This window comes from Neoarius graeffei, chromosome 18 (assembly GCF_027579695.1).
Source record: "Neoarius graeffei isolate fNeoGra1 chromosome 18, fNeoGra1.pri, whole genome shotgun sequence".
Lineage (NCBI taxonomy): Eukaryota > Metazoa > Chordata > Actinopteri > Siluriformes > Ariidae > Neoarius > Neoarius graeffei.
In genome coordinates, this window is record NC_083586.1 from 60,367,274 (window position 1) to 60,386,030 (window position 18,757).

General features: G+C 46.2%; 1 protein-coding gene across 2 annotated transcripts in view; it reads right to left on the reverse strand.

Annotated features, from left to right (window-relative positions):
* pkd1a (polycystic kidney disease 1a) overlaps positions 1-18,757 on the reverse strand; it is a 160,432-nt gene that overhangs the window by 17,922 nt on the left and 123,753 nt on the right. For both annotated transcript variants that reach the window (XM_060899131.1, XM_060899130.1), the window contains 15 exons: positions 18,495-18,711; positions 17,278-17,437; positions 11,927-12,082; positions 11,645-11,789; positions 9,042-9,698; positions 8,738-8,900; positions 8,281-8,542; positions 7,919-8,114; positions 7,598-7,768; positions 7,125-7,268; positions 6,798-7,005; positions 6,355-6,481; positions 5,285-5,398; positions 2,457-2,506; positions 1,937-2,127 (listed from right to left, as the gene is read on the reverse strand). In XM_060899131.1, the coding sequence (XP_060755114.1) occupies positions 1,937-2,127; positions 2,457-2,506; positions 5,285-5,398; positions 6,355-6,481; positions 6,798-7,005; positions 7,125-7,268; positions 7,598-7,768; positions 7,919-8,114; positions 8,281-8,542; positions 8,738-8,900; positions 9,042-9,698; positions 11,645-11,789; positions 11,927-12,082; positions 17,278-17,437; positions 18,495-18,711 (2,961 nt within the window). The remainder of the gene's footprint in view (positions 1-1,936; positions 2,128-2,456; positions 2,507-5,284; positions 5,399-6,354; positions 6,482-6,797; positions 7,006-7,124; positions 7,269-7,597; positions 7,769-7,918; positions 8,115-8,280; positions 8,543-8,737; positions 8,901-9,041; positions 9,699-11,644; positions 11,790-11,926; positions 12,083-17,277; positions 17,438-18,494; positions 18,712-18,757) is intronic.

Here is an 18,757-nt window from a genome sequence, read left to right on the forward strand (position 1 = left end):
CAGATACTGAAAGCAAAGGTTCACTTACTTTTGCCACTCACAGATATGTAATATTGGATCATTTTCCTCAATAAATAAATGACCAAGTATAATATTTTTGTCTCATTTGTTTAACTGGGTTCTCTTTATCTACTTTTAGGACTTGTGTGAAAATCTGATGATGTTTTAGGTCATATTTATGCAGAAATATAGAAAATTCTAAAGGATTCACAAACTTTCAAGCACCACTGTACTAGTGCTGTCAAGTGATTAAAATATTTAATCGCGATTAATGTCACGACTGTCATAGTTAACTCGTGATTAATCGCAATTTAATCGCACATTTTTGTCACATGAAAAACCATTGTAATTCTCTTATCAGAATAAAAAAGTGAATGGGCTTGCTTTGTACCAATGTTTTTTTTTTTTATTGCAGAGCATAACACGTCTTGTCACAGCCACTGCAAAGTCGGCATGGAGCCGCCGATGGGAAAACGAAACCTAAGCCGAGCACCGTGGCTCTTCGTCCCGAGGCGCGGGGCTAGCGCGCCCTGCCCGCACTGGTTCTTTGGGGGGAGGGCAGAGGACTCTGGCTGTGCGGGGCGTGGCATTACAGTCTAGCTGCTATCGTTTTTCTAAGCAAAGTCTCTGTTCTGTTCCAAGTTCCTGGCAGTTTCAAAAGCTTATGAAAAACCTACATCATGTCACAGAGCGTTAATCTCGCGATAAAAAAATTATCGCCGTTAAAATTGAGTCAAGTTAACGCGATGATAACGCGACATTTTTGACAGCACTAGTATTTACACAACCGACGAAGACAGTTTGCTTCCAGGAAGACGACTACGCATCATTACTGCGCGTTTCTGAGCGCTGCATTTAACACGCGCTGTGATTGGTCGAGAGCATGAATCAGGTCACCTCTCGGCCAATCACAGTGCAGCTAACATAAGGATACGGAAATTCCCAGGAATTATCCGAATCAGTGTAAACAATGACACGTGGAACAGTCTGAACGCTGAAAATATATTGATTTGATCGATACACGGGTAAAACCGGTTGAAAAAACGTATTATTTTCAGGTCCACGTGTAGCACTGTAATTGTGCTTCAAATCCGTAGCAGCTCCGCCCAAATCGTGTATGTTGGCATCTCTGTTTTATAGAACACACATCTATCCTTTCCAGAACATAGGAACCCTCTTTCAGGAACTCCACTGAAGAGGGGTGGGTTTCCCAAAAGCCTCTTAACGCTAAGAGCATCTTAACTAGGAGAGATAGTGTGTTCATTATGCTGCTCGCTCTACCATTTAACGACAATCTTTGTGTTACAGTGCTTTTGGGAAACTTGGCACAGTTCAGTGACTGTCTTCAAAAATAGTTTCAGGAACACAAGAAAATTTTTTCATGAACCCAGGAACCACTTTAGGAACTCGGGACGCAGTTTAGTATCTCAGGAACCTGTTTAGGAATACTGAGAAATACAAGAACATTTTCAGGAACTCAGGAACCCTTTGGGATCTCAAAACCCTATTCAGGAACTTATTCATTAACTCAGGAACCCTTTCAGGAACCCTTTGGCATCTCTGAAACCCTATTCAGGAACGTATTTATGCACACAGGAACTGTTTTCGAAAATATATGAACATTTTCAGGAACCCTTTGGGAACTTATTCAGGAACATATTCATGAACTCAGGAACTCTTTCAAGGACACCGGAACACAGCAGCAGTTTGAAGAACCCTTTTAGGGCCACAGGAACCGTTTCAAGAACTCATGGACCCTTTTACAACTACAGGAACCTTTTTAAGACTTCAAAACCCCTTTGAGGAACTGTACTTTTATATAACCAGGTTGTATCCTGAACATTAGCTGTAACATGTAACATTTTATTGGAAAGGAAGTTACATCATCAGTGACATCATCTTCACCAGGTTCTCAGCAGACCACGTGTTGAAGTACCTGAAGATGTGAAGTATTTGTTCCTGTAGTCGTGTCCCACCACCGTCTCGTCCTCCTCTGGGTTAAAGGTCATGTCCACCCCAAGGTGCCTGCTGCCTTGACCTCGCTTCAGACGAGGAGGAAGTCCCGCCCCCATCTCGATTGACGGCTCGGTTGTCACATCCGGCCAATCAGCATCTGGAACACTCCATCTTCATGGATAGAGAAAAACGGGTGAGAAATCAGAACAGGTTCTCTCTTCCTCTTTTTCTTGCCCTCTTTTCTGACTCTGAACAGTTAATAGATCCTGTTCATTCTCTCTCTGTCTCTCTCACACACACACACACACACACACACACACACACACACACACACACATCAAATATAATGACCTGACTCAGCTTCAGACTTCAATGGCCTGTGATGGCAATAATCATAATGATGATGATGATGATGATGAAAATGTGTCTGAATACCTCTTTCAGTCATCACTAAAATATGTCAATCATCATGAATGTTGCCATGGAAACAAGCGGCTCACCTTTTCGAGGAAGGAGTAGGGAGGTCGATGTTGGTCTCCTCGGAGTACGTCTGCAGAAGAAATAAAGTGAATGAAGTAAAAGTCACTGCAGCAGCACAACGCACCCGACTCACATCACATCACATCCCATCAACGAGCTTTTCACACTGCAGTTTGTTTGTTCTGGCCCAAGGGCTCAGAAGTGCAGTGAAACCCAGATCGCGTTTCCTCCATCAGCTTTGCTGAGTGTTTTATACACACACACACACACACACACACTGATATGATGATGATGTTAAGCAACACAAAACAAGCTCCTGAATATCTTTAACGAGAGCTGTAGTGTGAAGTTCAGTGACTTTAATACTCAGGCTGAATCCTGACGTGAGATCTGATACACGAAACATAAAAGATTTAAAGCAGACGGTTATTCAATACAATACAAAGTGAATAAACAGGCCACACCTACTTTAGTAAGACTGACACACAGAGGCCACGCCTCTTCACTGAGACTGACGGATACACAGACCATACGTCCTTTACAGAGACTGACACACAGGCCACACCTACTTTAGTAAGACTGACACACAGAGGCCACGCCTCCTTCACTGCGACTGACGGATACACAGACCATACGTCCTTTACGGAGACTGACACAGGCCACACCTTATTTACTAACACACAGAGGCCACACCTCCTCCACTGAGTAACACACAGAGGCCATGACCCTTTCACTGAGACTGACACACACACAGGCCACACCTCCTTCATTGAGACTGACACACATAGGCCACACCTTATTTACTAACACACAGAGGCCACACCTCCTTCATTTGGACTGACACAGAGAACACGCCTCTTTCACTGAGACTGACACACACACAGGCCACACCTCCTTCACTGCGACTGACACACACACACACACAGGCCACACCTCCTTCACTGAGACTGACACACACAGGCCACATCTTATTTACTAACACACAGAGGCCACACCTCCTCCATTGAGTAACACACAGAGGCCATGACCCTTTCACTGAGACTGACACACACACAGGCCACACCTCCTTCATTGAGACTGACACACATAGGCCACACCTTATTTACTAACACACAGAGGCCACACCTCCTTCATTTGGACTGACACAGAGAACACGCCTCTTTCACTGAGACTGACACGCACACACACACAGGCCACACCTCCTTCACTGAGACTGACACACACAGGCTACACCTTATTTACTAACACACAGAGGCCACACCTCCTTCATTTGGACTGACACAGAGAACACGCCTCTTTCACTGAGACTGACACACACACAGGCCACACCTCCTTCACTGAGACTGACACACACACACACACAGGCCACACCTCCTTCACTGAGACTGACACACACAGGCCACATCTTATTTACTAACACACAGAGGCCACACCTCCTCCATTGAGTAACACACAGAGGCCATGACCCTTTCACTGAGACTGACACACACACAGGCCACACCTCCTTCATTGCGACTGACACACATAGGCCACACCTTATTTACTAACACACAGAGGCCACACCTCCTTCATTTGGACTGATACAGAGAACACGCCTCTTTCATTGTGACCGACACACACACACACACACACACACACAGGCCACACCTCCTTCATTAAGACTAACACACACAGGCCATGCCTCCTTCATTGAGTGACACACAGGCCACACCTCCTTCATTCAGACTGACAGGGGCCACACCTTCTCTGAGGCCAACACAAAGATTCCACACCTCTTTCATTCCGACTAACACAGAGAGACCACACCTCCTTCACTAAGACTGACACACACAAACCACACTTCCTTCACTGAGATTAACACGCACAGGCCACGCCTCCTTCATTGAGTGACACACACAGAGGCCACACCTCCTTCACTGAGGCTGACACACACAGGCCACGCCTCCTTCATTGAGTGACACACAGGCCACATCTTCACTGAGTGACACACACAGAGGCCACACCTCCTTCACTGAGACTGACAGAGGCCACACCTCCTTCACTGAGACTAAAGGCCTCTGCATGCTTGTGCGACAAGGCTTTCGCAGACAGCTTTTTGCAGACAGTTGTAATTTATCGTTGAGCGGGGATAATAGGCGTGCGCGATGTTATTCACCGCCACAACGCAAGGGGGTGCGAAGTCGCTAGGAGTAGTTGGTGGGTGTGGTTAGTGGAGTGTTTATCCTCCGGTTACTTATAATGACTAGAACTTTTTTTTTTTTTATAATGACTAGAACTGGAGTCGTATAGATGTACGTACTTCCTCAATCAACCGCTCTTCGTGCTGCTCCATCTTCGCTCGTGTTTTTAAAAATGCCAGTCGTGAAAACAAACCAAACTGGGAAAGTAGGGAAGCGGAAGTGCGTGTACAGCGGATGTAGAGTGGACCAATCAGAGCCCTCTTGTCTGCGGCGCTGTCTGCGAGGCTTCTGCAGTGGTCACAATTTTTGGGAGGTGCGCGCAGAGCGTCTGCGAAGGTGGGGGGGCTACGCAGACACTGTCTGTGACGCTATCTGCGAGGACTGGGTTGTCAGCATAAATTGGCCTTAACACACAGAGGCCACACCTCCTTCACTGAGACTAACACACAGAGGCCACACCTCCTTCATTGAGACTGTCACACACAGAGGCCACACCTCCATTGAGACTGACACAGAGACCACGCCTCCTTCATTGAGACAGACACACATGAACCACACCTCCTTCATTGAGACTAACACACAGGCCACGCCTCCTTCACTGAGTGACACACTGAGGCCACACCTTCTTTGAGACTGACACACAGAGGCCACGCCTCCTTCCACCTCACCTCTGTGATTCCATTGAAAATGAGGAAGGAGCTTCCGGTGAGAGAGTTATCGAGGAAGTCATCAATTTCTAGAGATTCCTGGTCCACCTGAGGAGGCAGCTGCTCCACTAAGACCTGACACACACACACACACAATTTTAGTTGCAAAATGTGTCTCCTTTTTGGAGCAAGCTTAGGGGTTTGTGCATATATATATATATATGTGTGTGTGTATGCTGGGTGCGATTTGCTGGGGGGGGGATCATCCCCCCCCCTGGTTTTTATCTCTGCTGAAAAAAAATCCTCGGGGACAACCCCGTCAATAAAACAAACAAACCAAAAAAAAAAGTTGACACGACAGGCATGTTGTGACACAGTTTTCTATGGTCTACATTGCACTCACTTTCAAAATGACCCGAAGTGGCAGCTTTGATGTTCACGAACGTCCCCAGCAAATAGATACATTGTAGATAATAACAATATCTTTGCGTTCTCGCAGGGATGCAAACAAGCACGCCTTTTGGCGGATGCCGCCTTTTTCACGGCCGATTTTTTTTTGGGGGGGGCGTTGGAGTGTCTGATTATAATTTCAAAGTAAATTCTGTATTAAAATTACTAAATAAGCAAATCCGTTACAGTCCATGAAACAGGAAGTATAAGGATGAGAAAAAAAACAGTTTAAATCGGAAAGCTGCGCACAATGTGAACTGTGCCATCAGAGCAAACTGTTCATTTAGTATTCATGTATTTTAGTGATTTTCGAGTCACTGTCCATTTAATCCGGAGGGAGAGAAACATCACAGCAACGCGACAAGCAATGCGAACTTTGTTGTGCGTTAGTGTTCGTGTATTTAGTCAGAGAGATAGGAAGATGAATTTACTATCTCTGGTTTAGTGTTTGTTTTCATTTAGTGTTATTCATTTGATATCATCGGATGTTATTGAGCTGTTAGCCTATTGTTACCTTAATTCTGTGACGTTTCATGATTAAAAAAAAAACCACATCCCCCCTTCTGGTTTTTTGACAAATCGCACCCTGTGTGTGTGTGTGTGTGTGTGTGTGTGTGTGTGTGTGCGTGTAACTGACTTACTTTACTGCGACTGAGTCTGAAAAGACAGAAGATGAGCAGGTAAATAGGATACACCACCAGACAGCTGACCACGCCCACTCCCACAACCTCTGCATTCAGAGACACCTGCTCTGATACAGGAACAAAGCTGGAACACACACACACACACCTTTATATTCACTTATAATCAACCCCACTGGGTCTTTAAGTCTTAATTAAATCTTATCACGCATTATACTCATAATAAGACAAACATCTTATTAATTTTTTAAATACTGTATCAATCATAACACTTCAGTACGTCTACATTAATAACCCGTATACAATAACACAATAATTATATACCTCATCTCCTTATTTATTAACATCTAAATGTGCTATTAGAATCAACACAGTTAAGTTCAGAGACTGACGAAGTGTAAGATTGCGCTGTGTGTGTGAGAGAGAGAAGGGCGTGGCTGTACCTCTTGCTGAAGGTGACTGTGGCGTACCAGACGGTGTTGGTGAGCATGATGAGGTGGAGCAGCACGGAGCAGCATGTCGCCCTCTGCAGGCGGGTGAAGGGACTGCGTGGGGGTCGTTCCCATAGTGACAGCCACATGTGACTATCACACACCGCCCTCTGGAGCTCCCAGGTGAGGAGGCGGGGCCAACGATGAAGCTCCACCTCCTCTGTAAAAGCAAAAAAAGGGTTTATTAATATTATCTACACATTTGTAGTTAGTTGAGTGACATGTACTGTCGAGCCAATCATCTGGAAAACTCAGGCTCTCAGATGGGCGTGGCTTTACCTGAAGGCTCTGCCTCTATCTCCACCCTGCCGTCTGTCTTCTCATTGTCCACAGAGAGCCACTCCTCCACCAGGAAGAAGTACGAGCTTCCTGTCTGCAAGTCCTTCACCAGGACATACTGCAGCAACCAGGCTGGAGAGAGACCTGAGACAGACAGAGGGAGGGAGAGACAGAGGGAGTAAAAATGAGAGACAGACAGACAGAGGGAGTAAAAGTGAGAGAGCAAGACAAAAAGAGACAGACAGAGAAGGAGAGAGACAGAGAGACAGAAGGAGGGAAGACAGAGTGAGAGGGAGAGAGAGACAGACAGAGGGAGTGAGTGAGAGAGAGAGAGAGAGAGAGAGAGAGAGACAGAGGCAGACGTTGAGAGAATAAAGAGACAGGGAGAAAGAGAGAGAGACAGAAAGAGTGGGAGATGGAGGATAGAGAAGAGAAAGACAGACAGAGACAGTATGCACATGTCAGACTTGTACCTTTGTTGTCATGCCACACTCGGATTTTGAGCAGGTTTCCGAGGCTGGAGTCAGTGGCGATGTGGAAAATGTCCAGATTGTTGCGTGTAAACGCTCCGACTCGGTCCAAGTGACGGTGTCCGCTGCGGCTCTCGCTGCCGTGGAGACTGATGCCAACGTGGGCCGTGGTGCCTGAAATGGAGCCAGGGGTCAAGGTATAAAAACAGAGAGGGGATCCACGACATGTACGCTGATCAATACCAAAAGTCAAACTACGCAGGATAAACCCTCATGTACCAGCAAGCAGCAGTACGACCTGACCTTTCAGCCCCGCCCCCTCACCTGCCCCTCGCGTCCAACCGGTCTTGACCTGGATCTCGTATTTGTAGAGTCCATCTTTCCCACACAGCGGCACCACGGAGGCTCGTCTCAGATCCAACTGGTCCAGCTTCCTGAGCACAGCAGCGGCTACAGCGTAGCACAACAAACACACCACACACACCAGCAGCACCACCAGACTGCGGCTGATCAGCGGGTCCTGCCAGAGGGAACGCAGAAGTGACAAAAGATCTAAGATCCAGTGTACTGTTTTAGATTTTCCAAACCCTTTGGTCAGGGGTCTTTCTTGAGGGAACCCTTAAAGGTTCTAGGCCCTACAACCGACTGCTTCATTAATATTCATAAGCACTCTTGGCGTCACTCACGTGCACGGTGAAGCTCACGGCATCCTGCGGGACGAGCAGACTGGCGCCGAAGGCCGTGAGGTGGCGTGTGCTGCACACGGCTTGCCCCACACTGGTCTCCGGCAGGGGCACCATCCCGTCCGTTTGCCACATGTGCCCCAGTTCACTGAAGTACTGACAGAGCACCATGAACACGCCCACCTCCACACGGATCCGGATCGGCCAATCAGGAGCGCAGCCTGCCGAGACGTTGATGAAGTGATCCTGTGTCGTGTCGTATAAACTACAAAGACATGACACAGTCATTACAACGAGTCGGTGCGACACACTAATGCAGAACAAAAGCAGGATTTGCGTCATAGGTCTATGTTTAGGTCACGTGACGCCGATCACACATCAAACACCAACCTCAGACGATGTCGGTTTTAAATAAAGCGTGTGCAACCACAGCTACAGGCCGTATTATTTATTCTCTTACAGTGGAGACAGGAAGAAGGTGTAGAGCTGGTGGTCGAGGCCCTCCGCCTGCACCATGCTGAGGGTGATGCGTTTCCTGTCTGTGCTTGTGTCCTCGTTAGGCTTATTAGACGTGTGCAGATACGCCATGATTGACGGGTCTGACGTTTGTGCATCTGGAGAATCTTGAAGTCAAGAGGAACACACACACAAACACTTAATGTAGTGGAATGTTCACGAAACGAGTTACATGTTCTCGGTTACATCATTGCAGTTGTTAAGAGGGAGAGAACTTCTGCCCCCTGGTGTCCACGGTGTAAAATTACCTTCTACGACGGTAAAGTTGACTTGGATGTAGACTCCAGCTCGTCGATTGTTGTTCCCTGTGCTCACTTTGATGATCACCGAACCACACCTGCTCACATTCACCACCCCCGCCGGATCCAGCCTCACCCCGGTGCTGTTTCCATCCACTCCCGCCGTGGTACCGTTGTTCAGCGCGACTCTGATGGCCTGACTCTCGTCTAAGTCAGCAATGGGGATCTGGGAGCCGTTGATGGTGCGGAACTCCATGGATGCCACCTCAGTGGACACGGTGTAGTTGGGGACGTAGTTAAAAGGGAACGGGTTGGGCTCCACCTGGAAGAGCAGTTGCACGATGCCCTCGTTGGCACCCCCGCTGGTGCTCAGGCTGGTACCCAGGCTGGAGTTGAATGCTCTTGGGATAGAGAAGCGGCGGCACTCGGGGGTGTCACTCAACCCGTAGCACAGCAAGCTGAGCGGGTCGGCGCGTTTCCCGGCGGCCACGATCTCGGCTCCACGCAAGATCAGCGGCTCCTCGTTCAGCACACGAGACAGCATCAGGATGCGCATAAGCTCCGAGGACAGGGTGTAGGCTTTAGCAGCCACGCGTAGAGGGTCGCGATCCTTGGACTCCTCCAGTGCGGACGACGATGTCTCACTCACCTGATGGATCAGATACCCTGCACAACATGTTCATACTATTTCAATTTCTCAGTTTATTAAACTTTATAAAAACATAGATTTCTTTTACGGGGCGGCACGGTGGTGTAGTGGTTAGCACTGTTGCCTCACAGCAAGAAGGTCTGGGTTCGAGCCCCGTGGCCGGCGAGGGCCTTTCTGTGTGGAGTTTGCATGTTCTCCCCGTGTCCGCGTGGGTTTCCTCCGGGTGCTCCGGTTTCCCCCACAGTCCAAAGACATGCAGGTTAGGTTAACTGGTGACTCTAAATTGAGCGTAGGTGTGAATGTGAGTGTGAATGGTTGTCTGTGTCTATGTGTCAGCCCTGTGATGACCTGGCAACTTGTCCAGGGTGTACCCCGCCTTTCGCCCGTAGTCAGCTGGGATATGCTCCAGCTCGCCTGCGACCCTGTAGAACAGGATAAAGCGGCTAGAGATAATGAGATGAGATGAGATGAGATTTCTTTTACACCCCCAATTTGCGCACCTGGCAATTCCCACCCACCAGCCTCTATTATACCCCATCAAGGGCCGTAAAGATCCGAGCAACACAAACACCTGCATTTGAGAAGTGGCCAAAATCACAAGCAAAACCTAATGGCTGCTGCAATTAGTTGCAAAGTGTTGTACGTTGGGTGGAATATAAAGTATAATCAGCCACACGTGGTTATTACTTCACCTTTTTACCCCTCAAATGTGTGTGTATGAGTGAGAGAGAGATGCAGCTGCACACACATTCACGTACTTAACGAATTAACCGCGCCTGAAAATGGATGCAAATTCCAACTGCTAGAAGAAGCCGCCTTTATTTGTCACACATACCTTAGAGCGCAGTGAAATTATTTTCTTCATAGGAAGCTGGGGTCAGAGTGAAAGTCAGCCATGATACAGCACCCCCTGGAGCAGAGAGGGTTAAGGGTCCAACAGTGGCAGCTTGGCAGTGCCGGGGCTGGGGTTTGAACCCCTGACCTTAACCCAGACCCTTAACCCTTTGAGCCACCACTTCCCATCTTAAGACCTTATGTGTTACCGTTTGAACGAGTCAGAATGCGCACCGTTTTGTAAAAACGGAGCAGAAGGTGTGTGTGAAGAGGTTAGCACTACGTTCAGACTGCAACCTGAAACGACCCATATCTGATTTGTTGTGAAATCCGATTTTTTTGTGAGGCCGTTCACATTACCAATTATATGAGACTTGTATGCGATCTCCAATATGAACGGAAAACGACCCAAAAGTGTCCCGCATGCGCAAATTGACACGTAATAAGCACATCGTGTGCTGTGTGTGTGAGAATGAGAGTGTCTCTGCGTGAGAGAGAGAGAGTGTGTGTGTGAGTGAGTGGGGCCGTGGCAGCAACCTCCGTTGAAAGATTGATTGATTGATTGAAGTGCACATGCTCTCTACATAAACACTGTCTAGTGCAGACATCCCAAGTCTCCCGGATGTTCTGGGAGTCTCCCGCATATTGATAGCGGCTCCCTGATGCCCGCAAATTGGAGAATATCTCCCGGAATCTAGAGCAAGTGAGCAAGAGCACGCACGCGAAACAGTAATGTCTGCATCGCGCATATGACGGAGTGCGACAGAGACTGTGTGTGCGCCTGTTCATGTAGCGCATTATGTCATTGTTGTTGTTTTCCACCAAAGAGGCGGGATTAGCCAACGCAGAATAGTGACGTTTGTCTCTTGTTGATGACGTGTAGGTTGCATGAATGCGACCTGTCCGGTCAGACTGCAGTCACGTGTGAAAATATCGGATATGAATCGGATTTAGGACCACATATCCAAGCGGCCTGGGTCGCATGTGAAAAAATCGGATCTGTGTCGTTCAGATTGTCAATAACAAATCGGATACAGGTCACATATGGGCAAAAAAATCGGATATGGGTCGTTTCAGGGTGCAGTCTGAACGGAGTCTAGGATTTGTCCGTGTCGCACGTCTCACTCACCCATGATGTTGAGGATGTTGTCTGCGATCTCTGTGGGAGTCACGGTGCCCTGCTTGGTGTCCGTCTGTAGGATCTCCAGCATCGACTCCAGTTTATTCAGTGTGCTGTTCTGACACTCCTCACACACAAATTCCCGGCCCACAGCCTACACACACACACAAGTAATTAAAGGACCTCACTTTTATTTATTTCTCAGGAAAACTCATTCTCATTTTCATAATTTCTCATTACTACTACTTCTTTTTTATTTAACTGAGGCATGCGCGCGCGTGTTCGTCTCACTGTGCACTGGGCGAGAGCAGCTGAGGTCTGCTGGATGTCACTGACGGTGTTGAGGTCCAGTGATGTCAGAGCTCGGGTGATGTTTCCTCGCACATTCACTCTGTACTGCCTCTCCTGCTCCAACCCACTGCTCCCGTACCGCACGCCCTCGTCATACTGCGCACACACACACACACACACACACACACACACACACACACACACACACAGAGTGTCATGACAATATTGGGCTTTCAGTGATTTCTTTGAACTGTTCTTTTTCTGTGGCAGAATGATTGTACTACACACATCTTTAATTAAAAAAAAACAAGAAACAATTTAGGGTTTTATATATATCCTATTTGTGTTTTTTTGTACTCATTTTTTATTAGGCTTTATGAGTATATACATGAAATAAACATCTTACAAAAGATTATAATGAATATATATCCTATTTGTGTGTGTATGCAAATAAATTATCATGAATTAATGCACTTTTATAAATGGATGGCACAGTCAGGTTAAACAGCTTGTGCATTTCAGTTATATACAAATTGAAACCTTTGTGAAAACTCAATTCACATCTAAGTCGGTTTCACTGTCATTTGCCTCCAGATTTAGGCCTTTTCAGTGACTGTTACACAGTTAGTCATTTATATTATATTATGGGGTGGCACGGTGGTGTAGTGGTTAGCACTGTCGCCTCACAGCAAGAAGGTCCTGGGTTCGAGCCCCGTGGCCGGCGAGGGCCTTTCTGTGTGGAGTTTGCATGTTCTCCGCGTGTCCGCGTGGGTTTCCTCCGGGTGCTCCGGTTTCCCCCACAGTCCAAAGACATGCAGGTTAGGTTAACTGGTGACTCTAAATTGACCGTAGGTGTGAATGTGAGTGTGAATGGTTGTCTGTGTCTATGTGTCAGCCCTGTGATGACCTGGCGACTTGTCCAGGGTGTACCCCGCCTTTCGCCCGTAGTCAGCTGGGATAGGCTCCAGCTTGCCTGCGACCCTGTAGAAGGATAAAGCGGCTAGAGATAATGAGATGAATGAATGAGATGAAACCTTTGTGAAAACTCACTTAATTCACATCTAAGTCGGTTTCACTGTCATTTGCCTCCAGATTTTGGCCTTTTCAGTGACTGTTACACAGTTAGTCATTTATATTATATTATGGGGTGGCACGGTGGTGTAGTGGTTAGCACTGTCGCCTCACAGCAAGAAGGTCCGGGTTCGAGCCCCGGGGCCGGCGAGGGCCTTTCTGTGCGGAGTTTGCATGTTCTCCCCGTGTCCGCGTGGGTTTCCTCCAGGTGCTCCGGTTTCCCCCACAGTCCAAAGACATGCAGGTTAGGTTAACTGGTGACTCTAAATTGACCGTAGGTGTGAATGTGAGTGTGAATGGTTGTCTGTGTCTATGTGTCAGCCCTGTGATGACCTGGCGACTTGTCCAGGGTGTACCCCGCCTTTCGCCCGTAGTCAGCTGGGATAGGCACCAGCTTGCCTGCGACCCTGTAGAACAGGATAAAGCGGCTAGAGATAATGAATGAGATGAGATATTATATTATATTACATTACATGGACATGAGTGTTTTACTGGGAAATTCGCCACTAGCCACTGGTATTTTCCATCCAAGCTCCATCCGGGACGTGGAGAACCAAAACTGTTACATAAATCTCTATCTGTCACTCGTGAGGAAATCGATGAGTGAGTTGTTTTGATAAATTCGGGGACTTTTTGTTTGTGAATGTGTCGATATAATAAAAAGAAAATCACATGTTGGCTTGAAGATATGAAGTTTATCTTCTCGTGTTGAAAAACTCGCATTTTTCATCCAAAATACATCACGGATCTGAGTGACATATTTAAATAATATTGACTGGCTTTTTTTCGTGGTATATCAGATGTATTCCATTCAGCGAGCACGATAGTCAATGAGCCAAAGACGAGTAGCTGAATGGAATATATCTGATAGACCACGAAAAAGGCCAGCCAATATTATTATTATTATTATTATTATTATTATTCTACATTCCTTTTGGGTGTTCAATGCGTCTTTCTCTTTCAGAATTCTCTCAAAATCTTCCGTATTTAACAAAGCAAACCTGGCAGCTATGTTTGTTTACTTACAAATTGTCCCAGTTGCTCATTCGCTAGCCTGGAAGTTTTATGTCTCCAACGTGTGATGTCATGTTGTCTTGACAACCATGCAATATCGTAAACCATATTCAACGCTCATTCTCCACTGGGTAGAGTGACGTAATACACGTAGGATAAGCGACATGCTAACAATATTGCATGCTATCAAACCAAACGAATGAAACCTGCTAGAAGGGAATAGAACACATTTTTATTCCAAAAATATATAAAAAAAAGTGTCCTGTATGGATAATATTTCCCGATATTTCACTCCCAGTGTTTTCCTGCTTTGTTGTTCAGTATTAAAATTCTTTTCATTAACTTGCGTGTATTTTTGTGGATGTGTCCATATAATATAAAGAACATTACATAGTGGGGTGAAGATATAAAGTTTATCTTCTTGTGTTGAAAAATATATCACTCATTCACTTTGCTCACTCGTGATATATATATTCATCACTCGAAGATAAACTTCATATCTTCGCGCCACAGTGTAATATCCTCTCTCTGTCTCCCTCTCTAATATATTAGCATGGACTTGAGTCAAAATAACTTTCACTTCTACCTCTGAGAAGGTTTTTTTATTTTTGCCGTTTATTTGTCATTTCAACTCTGTGAGCCATTGCCTTTTATGGAGTTTTGTGGGCGTAACCAAATGCAAATCAGCTGTGCAGTCCAAGCACCTGGTAATTTACAGATGATTGTTATTCGTCAACATAATTATGCATGGAAGTATGAAGAAAATCAGCTGTTCTGGAACTTCAGCGCAACTTGTTCATTTGGTTTGGGTGACGTAAACATTTACACACAACTTTGCTCAAAGATTGATTAAAGTCAGCATTAGTCACGTTGTTGTATCACATTGTCCTTATAAACGCTGCGATGAGAAAGACTGAGGTAAGATATACAGTGGGGCAAAAAAGTATTTAGTCAGTCACCAACTGTGCAAGTTCTCCCGCTTAAAAAGATGAGAGAGGCCTGTAATTTTCATCATAGGTACACTTCAACTATGAGAGACGAAATGAGAAAAAAAAAATCCAGAAAATCACATTGTCTGATTTTTAAAGAATTTATTTGCAAATTATGGTGGAAAATAAGTATTTGGTCAATAACAAAAGTTCATCTCAATACTTTGTTATATACCCTTTGTTGGCAATGACAGAGGTCAAACGTTTTCTGTAAGTCTTCACAAGGTTTTCACACACTGTTGCTGGCATTTTGGCCCATTCCTCCATGCAGATCTCCTCTAGAGCAGTGATGTTTTGGGGCTGTCACTGGGCAACACGGACTTTCAACTCCCTCCAAAGATTTTCTATGGGGTTGAGATCTGGAGACTGGCTAGGCCACTCCAGAACCTTGAAATGCTTCTTACGAAGCCACTCCTTCGTTGCCCGGGCGGTGTGTTTGGGATCATTGTCATGCTGAAAGACCCAGCCACGTTTCATCTTCAATGCCCTTGCTGATGGAAGGAGGTTTTCACTCAAAATCTCACGATACATGGCCCCATTTATTCTTTCCTTTACACGGATCAGTCGTCCTGGTCCCTTTGCAGAAAAACAGCCCCAAAGCATGATGTTTCCACCCCCATGCTTCACAGTAGGTATGGTGTTCTTTGGATGCAACTCAGCATTCTTCCTCCTCCAAACACGACAAGTTGAGTTTTTACCAAAAAGTTCTATTTTGGTTTCATCTGACCATATCACATTCTCCCAATCCTCTTCTGGATCATCCAAATGCTCTCTAGCAAACTTCAGACGGGCCTGGACATGTACTGGCTTAAGCAGGAGGACACGTCTGGCACTGCAGGATTTGAGTCCCTGGCGGCGTAGTGTGTTACTGATGGTAGCCTTTGTTACTTTGGTCCCAGCTCTCTGCAGGTCATTCACTAGGTCCCCCCGTGTGGTTCTGGGATTTTTGCTCACCGTTCTTGTGATCATTTTGACCCCATGGGGTGAGATCTTGCGTGGAGCCCCAGATCGAGGGGCATTATCAGTGGTCTTGTATGTCTTCCATTTTCTAATAATTGCTCCCACAGTTGATTTCTTCACACCAAGCTGCTTACCTATTGCAGATTCAGTCTTCCCAGCCTGGTGCAGGTCTACAATTTTGTTTCTGGTGTCCTTTGACAGCTCTTTGGTCTTGGCCATAGTGGAGTTTGGAGTGTGACTGTTTGAGGTTGTGGACAGGTGTCTTTTATACTGATAACGAGTTCAAACAGGTGCCATTAATACAGGTAACGAGTGGAGGACAGAGGAGCCTCTTAAAGAAGAAGTTACAGGTCTGTGAGAGCCAGAAATCTTGCTTGTTTGTAGGTGACCAAATACTTATTTTACCGAGGAATTTACCAATTAATTCATTAAAAATCCTACAATGTGATTTCCTGGATTCTTTCCCCCATTCTGTCTCTCATAGTTGAAGTGTACCTACGATGAAAATTACAGGCATCTCTCATCTTTTTAAGTGGGAGAACTTGCACAAGGGCGGCACGGTGGTGTAGTGGTTAGCGCCGTCGCCTCACAGCAAGAAGGTCCGGGTTCAAGCCCCGTGGCTGGTGAGGGCCTTTCTGTGCGGAGTTTGCATGTTCTCCCCGTGTCCGCGTGGGTTTCCTCCGGGTGTTCCGGTTTCCCCCACAGTCCAAAGACATGCAGGTTAGGTTAACTGGTGACTCTAAATTGACCGTAGGTGTGAATGTGAGTGTGAATGGTTGTCTGTGTCTATGTGTCAGCCCTGTGATGACCTGGCGACTTGTCCAGGGTGTACCCCGCCTTTCGCCCGTAGTCAGCTGGGATAGGCTTCAGCTTGCCTGCGACCCTGTAGAACAGGATAAAGCGGCTACAGATAATGAGATGAGAACTTGCACAATTGGTGGCTGACTAAATACTTTTTTGCCCCACTGTATGATCAGGTATGTATAAATAAATAAATAAATTAATTGAATAGGCATCCAATCTAGCCCTGCGATGATCTGGCGGTTTGTCCAGGGTGGACCCCGCCTCTCACCCATAGTCAGCTGGGATAGGCTCCAGCTTGCCCGCGACCCTATACAGGATAAGCGGCTACAGATAATGGATGGATGACGTCCAATCTGATTATACACCAAGACGAACGTGACACCATGACAAACAAAACCTAATAATCTGACATCCACTACAGATGTGATGGACAGAGATCAGGGTAAAAACACGGGGCTTGTCTTTAACACGTGGCTGTATGGAAGGATGGATAGATTATCGGAAGAGTCTGACCCCATTGAGCACAGTGATGAGGGCGAGGGAGAGCTCGCGGACGCGCTGAGAGTCGCCCTGTTTCAGCAGCTCATTCAGAGTGGTGTCCGTCATCACACTCAACCAGTGAGCCAGACTGCTGAATCCGCCAGGAACCTGCGGCAACATCACCGTCATGGGCCTAACACACAAAACACACACAGGATAATGGTTACAGAAGCAGTTTTGGGACCAAAAGGTTGCTGGTTCGATTCCCTAGATCAGCAGGAATGGCTGAAGTGCCCTTGAGCAAGGCAACTAACCCCCAACTGCTCCCCAGTTGTATGCTGTACATCCCTCTGGATAAGAGCATCTGCTAAATGCCTGTATTATTGTATATGTGCAATTTCACACTAGGTATTTGGAACGCAGCCCAGCCATCAGTGGTCAACCAAAGTATAAAAAAAATAAAGAGGGCTGGGAGGAGAAAGAGAAAGCAGGTGAATCAGGACAGAGTCACATGACTCTCAGGGGCATCGTCCACTGTGGCACATATACTTCACATCTATGACGTCTATACAGTACTTACCATACTGAACATCATCATGTCTTAAAGGTGCAGTTTGTGACATTTGAAAGTGTTTCTAGACCGCTAATAATTACATCATTTTAAAGACATCTTTAAAAAAAAACATTCACCACAATGCCACGCATCAGATTTGCCATTTCTTTGTTCGTTTTGGGCTTTGTTTTCAGTTTTCAGGCATTATTTCTGACCCAGAAATTAGCCTTGCCATTTGCTGAAGCAGATTTATTTTTTGGTAATTGTTGTTTTGGCAGAGGTTTTGCAAAGAGACAGTTGGTGAAAAGAGAAGACATCAATATCAAAGCTCACCAATGTTTTCCCTGTAAGTGCAATTTAACTCCTAGGCAGCAGGGGGCGCTAAATAATACAAACCACTCCTTGAAAACAAAGTCATGACTTGGGAATGGATTTCACACACTGCTGAATAAAACAGAGCAAGTTCAGGGTTATATGCGGCTACGTGAAGGATCTCAGACCCAACGGACATGAGTAAAAAGCCCCAGAGAATTTTGTAGGAAAAAAAAATAAAGGGAATGAAAAACAATTTGATTAAATAAACAAAATTTGCCAGTAAAAATGGGGTGTACATATTTGATAAGTGGTTTGATTAGTCTCAAAAACATAGATGGACAAAGTGTGGTGAATTGGGACGCAGCCCAAAGCAATGACTCACTCATTGAGGGCGGTGATGGACGCCCCCTGGTGGTCCTCCACCGTAATGGAGACTGAGACCCTGTACTGGGTGGAGTGTAGTCCAGGTGGAAGGAAGGTGGAATGTTCTGGACTGGTACCTTTATACACGCAAAATTCATCACAGTAGGATTTAGAGCAACGCATCACCAGCAGACTGTAGACCAGCGGAGACTCCGTCTCGTCCAAATCAGTGTAGCCTAAACAACACAAGAGACCAGGACAGGACCAGTATGATGATGTGTG